Source organism: Bemisia tabaci, chromosome 3 (genome assembly GCF_918797505.1).
Source record: "Bemisia tabaci chromosome 3, PGI_BMITA_v3".
Lineage (NCBI taxonomy): Eukaryota > Metazoa > Arthropoda > Insecta > Hemiptera > Aleyrodidae > Bemisia > Bemisia tabaci.
The window spans coordinates 37,121,362-37,126,587 of record NC_092795.1 but is presented as its reverse complement, the minus strand read 5'-3'; the positions used below and the strand labels follow the sequence as shown (position 1 = coordinate 37,126,587).

General features: G+C 34.1%; 1 protein-coding gene across 1 annotated transcript; it reads left to right on the top strand.

Annotated features, from left to right (window-relative positions):
* Positions 1 to 561: 561 nt before the first annotated feature.
* On the top strand, positions 562 to 4,069 carry LOC109032946 (uncharacterized; the record flags this gene model as incomplete). Its single annotated transcript, XM_019045301.2, is given in 2 exon segments — positions 562 to 792; positions 2,219 to 4,069. Coding segments are annotated over 2 exon segments (381 nt in total), but the record flags the coding sequence as incomplete, so codon positions are not given.
* Between the last annotated feature and the right edge of the window lie 1,157 nt (positions 4,070 to 5,226).

Below are 5,226 nucleotides of genomic sequence, written 5' to 3'. Positions count from 1 at the left end.
GAGGAGGTCAGAGTTAGAGAACTAATGTACCGATTTTGTGAATTTCAGACAAATACGAAGTTTGCCAGTGCTACTGCCAGTTTTAAAAATGATTTATGTAAAAAAAAGTATGATAATAGTACTAGTGCATATTATGGTTTGAAGTTTTGGCCAAATATTCTTAAGAGCAGGTCGTCACCTTCCAGGCAAAGTATCACAAGCGCCATGCGACGTTTAAAAATTTCCGCTGCCATTTTATTTCTTTTCTGAGAAATTGTTGGTTGAATCTGTTTGGAAATTTCACTAAATTTTATCGGCAGCACAAAGAAAATTCAGTGAAATTTTCGGACAACTTCGTTGAACAATTTCTCTGTAAAAAAATAAAATGGCGGCGGAAATTTTTAAACGTCGCATGGCGCTTGTGATACTTTGCCTGGAAGGTGACGAGGTATCTAATGGTAGAGTTCAGTATCATATTTGAAATTGATATTTCAGCATGAATTCTACCCAAAGAGAGAGCCTCTTTTCTTCATTTTGAATAGTTTCATCTTTTTAATGTTGCTGCATTGGTTTGTGTTTCAGAATACCGATTGTGGAGAGTTAATCTATTATGAGCGGCCAGATCAACAAGGGCCAAAGCTCTCCAAGTTCAATAGGAGTAATTTTGGTAACAGTAAAGACCTGCAACACATTTTGGCATTGGCTTTAGGTATCAAAGGAGTTGTAAGGAAAAAGCGGCTCCTTTATCTGACCGGTCAGACAAGAATCCATGCAGATTTAGTCGAAAACTTAGGCTCTTTCATGGAATTGGAGGTAATGACCAAAATCATTATCAATTGCTAAATTTCTAAGACTTATTGCATCTGTATCTACAGAGAGAATGGCATCCTCTTGAAAGTGGAAGGTCAGCAACTATAAACCACCAAGCTCAAAAAATTTGAAAATGTGCAAAATTTAAAATCTAAAAAACTCATATTTTTATTCTTATGTAACAAATATCAACATATCAATGGTGTAAGTCCGCAACCACGTATCTCGATTTGAGACATCGCAGACTTCCTGCCATACTTTATTTTTTAAATGAAAAACTACTCAACGAAAATTCTTAAAAACTGCTGTGATTTTTCTTATCAGTGCCAAGAAAATTCTGCGAAAGCTTCAAGGAATGATGTCAATTTGTTCTTCTTTAAAATGATGACATAGAGGCAGAGATCTTCAGACACTGCAAACGAGTTATGTGATTGCGGACTCACGCTGTCGATATGAGATCTATTTTGAACTCCTAACCAACTCCCTTTTTCAATTTGCATTGATAATGATTGTTTAGTCAATTCTTGAACATGTTTGCTGGTAGGTAACCATTATAGATATAAGTACGTACGGAGGGTTTTCCTGATTAATTTTAACTCACTCAATAGTTTTAGAACGCTTCAAGAAAGAATGTGCCACAGCAATGAATAACTTGTTGAAGTAAAAATAGCATTTAGGTATTTCATACACTTTTGATCAAAGTAACTTTTTGATAGATCAAGTGAAGGTAGCACCTCAGTTTGCTAAAGGCCGATGTTTGCTCCTCAAGGATAATCTACACCCAGTTTAGGCAAGACATTTTTGAAGGGTTGTGGTATGGCTATTCTTACGTAAAATTTGCAAAAAAACAAAACAAACTATTAAAAAATTTACAGTAGCGTTTTTAAATGGAGAAAAAGATTATCCAAGTCCGACCAATCAAAAATCGATGGTTGAGTTGACTTAACAAGATCGATGCCTCATTAAGCCATTGAGAACAAAAAGGAGGTGTTTGCATTTCGGACATCTTGGAATTTATTTGATGACGCAGGTCGGCACAGCGACTTTCATCATCGAATTTGTTGGAAATGGTGTAATTTATGGAAAAAAGTCATTTTATAAAAAGTGCTTGAAATTATGTCATGAGTTGATTCAAGCAAAAAAATGGGACATTATGGTCCGTTTTTCTTACTTCGAACTCCGGATTTTGCTGGCCAGGCTGTACCGACCTACTTCACAGGGTAAACAAACCTCAAGATGCAAACACCTCCTTTTTTTTCTCTATGTCATTCAGCTAAGTTTAACCAATCAACAAACACCGTCTCCCCTGCCTGGCTACATCATCAAAGCCTTCAAAACATTCAGTTTCAAACAGCAGCCTGAGTATTTATTATATCCTATCTGAGTTTTGGGAATAATTCTTTGTATCAAAAATTCATTATTTTTCTAGGTTTGCTTACAAAAGAATCAGACTCCAGAAGAAGGTATGCGAATAGCAGAATCGTTGATGAATCTACTCGGAGTTTCAAGGAGCGACTTACAACCTAAAGCTTACATCGATTTACTCGAAGAGAAGTTTAATTCAGCAATTGCATGCTAAGTCTTCAAAAGGTGCTCACTGTAAATAACTTGCTCCATTCCATCAGATAACAGCTGTAAATTTCCCTGGTTGGAATCTATCAGCTAGAATTTTTTCTGCTCTTTTTTAATGTCCATGCCAAAATGTCTAGTAGTAAAATGAGCACATACTTTTCTGACGTGAAGTTAACATTCCAAACACTGATTTTTGGCAGTGACAAATGTGACTGCTTTAATATTATTGGATTGTCAGAAATGTATGACATGAGAAAAAGCAGAAAAATGCTCCAAATGCCCTAAAATTGATCTCTAGACTTGAAGTAGCCAATGCGTAAGACTCGGTAACTGAATTTTTCACATTAAAGAAAGCATTAAATGAGATCAAAAGTGCTCAATTCCATCACAACATGTTTTTCCCCCAACTTAATATTTATCTCATAAATAGCGAATGGATAAACCCTTTCATTATTCGAATTTTCATTGGAGGGAAAATTGTTGTTGTTTACTGAACTGATTTTTCATGATGTTAATTTATAACCCCATGTGGAAACGTTGCAGCAGTGTTCTACCTTTTAGAGCCCACATGCTGCAAACTATTCTTTTATCCCTATTGAGAAATGGCAGGATTTTATAAAAGTAGCCATAGTAATATTGTAAATGTTTAAAACAAGTTCCTCTCTATTAAATAATTAGTCAGGCATAACTTTTAAAAAGTTCTTATGAATTATTTTTTTTTTCTTTTCTCTTAATATCTCTGAATAAAATTGGAACAATTTTAATGTTTGTAATGATATTGTGACTCCTGATCTACTTTTGACGAAAATTGGATAAGATATGAGTCAAATTATTGTAAGTAGGTAAGTACTTTCCTTGGTTTTCCTAGCAAAATAACCTATTTTGTAATTCTTTTCTTCAAGTATGCATCAGCTTTTATTTGCTGAAGGTAAGATTTTATTTACCTCAGTAGATCAGATTTTATAAAAAGTTCTATAAATAGATCATCTCTAACAATGTCACACTGGAAGGAAGCATCTCAACTTAAATTCAGCCATCAGAGAATTTCAGCTCCTCCTAGCTGTTGTGAAATTAAAATGTGTCTAGTGTGTTTTATATTCTGAGAGCCTCCTCATTTCTATTGTGCCATTCCAAGGAAGAACGCCGTCTGAGCCTTCAGACGTTGCATATTTCCTTCCAGATAAAACAAATTTACTGGGAAAATTTTGAATATTATTCTTCAAATTTTTCAGACAATTTTGTTTGCAATTTAATCTAAAATGTCTCAAAATTTCAACGAAAAATATGCATACCTTTCCTCAAAAATATGTGTTTTATCCGGGAATTTTAGCATCTCTGGAATGTTCACACGACTTTCTTCCCTAGCACGGCAGTGTAGAAGTATGAGAAGCTGTTTTGGGTAATGGTTCTCGATTGCTCACTACTTAGGCTGTGATGAAAATAAAGAATAAATACGAATGGCTTACATAAATATTTTGAGCGATTTTAAGGAACAAATTCCGATTTCAATTTAAAAAAATAAATAATTGTGATCTTGTCAGTTTGTTCTACCATTTAAACTTAGTGAATTTATCATTTTGTTTCCCTTTGATTGATTTTTTGATTAGTTTTTAAAGCATGCCATTAAGTTAGCTAAGCATACAGTTAAATTAGATCATTGAATCAATAAATTGTATTAAAGGTTGGAAAAATTCGGTTTTCTTTCTTTCTTCAGTCTCATTTAACATAATATTTAAAGTGACCTTTAGAACATGGGGTTTGTTTAAGATTTAGATGCTGTCATTATGAATGCTGTAATTATCTTAGCGACACCAATTGAGTTCAGATATTACAGGCATGCTGCAAGTTTTAAATTATAAAATAAGATTGAGATCACCGGGTTGTAGATAACAGTAAATTCTTTTGCTGAACAAAGAATAATAAGAATTGACATCATTTAGATTTATGAATAGATTACTCTCATAAGAAAGGATAACCAAGATGGTACTCAAGCTGTAGAATTTAACGTCAACTGGTGCCAGAGGGGAGGCTTCCTTCTCATCCTGTCGCAAATGAGGGGATACCTCCATATACACCTATGTTTTCAGATGGACCACTAGACAAGGTAAAAATTCAAGCGTTGATACGTGCTGTCTCATCTAAATTTCACGTAGAGGCACAATTTTTGCAAAGAAAATTATTGAAAGTTATTACCAGGATATTAGCGTTCTTCAATGCATAAATTCAAACTCATCAGTCATAGAAAAAGAAGATACTTTACTTTAACCCTTTGAGACCCCTTCAAGGGCTCAAATAGCACACTAAATGTTACCTAGACAATTTCCAAAGTATGAAAATATGGTAACTTTAATCTTCACACTTCAGATTAGATGTTGCATTTTCTTTCGATTTTGAACAACACAAAGCGGGGAGGGAACACTGCTCGATAAAGAAGCCCTGCTGGTCCGTTGTGGAGCTAACAGTTGACTCTGATTTTTTTGTGAACAGGAAATTCAAATTAATCGTATTGAGTGCAAAATAAAAACATTTTTACATTCCGTAGGCGTTGATTTCAGTTATTTTCATTGCGCAAATCATGTTCTACTTAAAATTTTGAGGAAAACACATCTAACAGCATGCTTACAATGCATATCATATCTTATGGTCCATAGAAGTTAAAACCAACACAGCACTTTACCTACAAATCGCAGAAACTGCCACCATAGTACTTTAGACAGTTGGAAATCATGCTATTTATTTTGTTGGTCACAAAATATTTTACCCTAGAAATTAAAACTGAAACCAGAATATTTTGGAAAATTAAGTAAAATAATCTATGACGCAACGAGTCTATATAATTTATCAAGGGAACAAAGAAAAATCAAC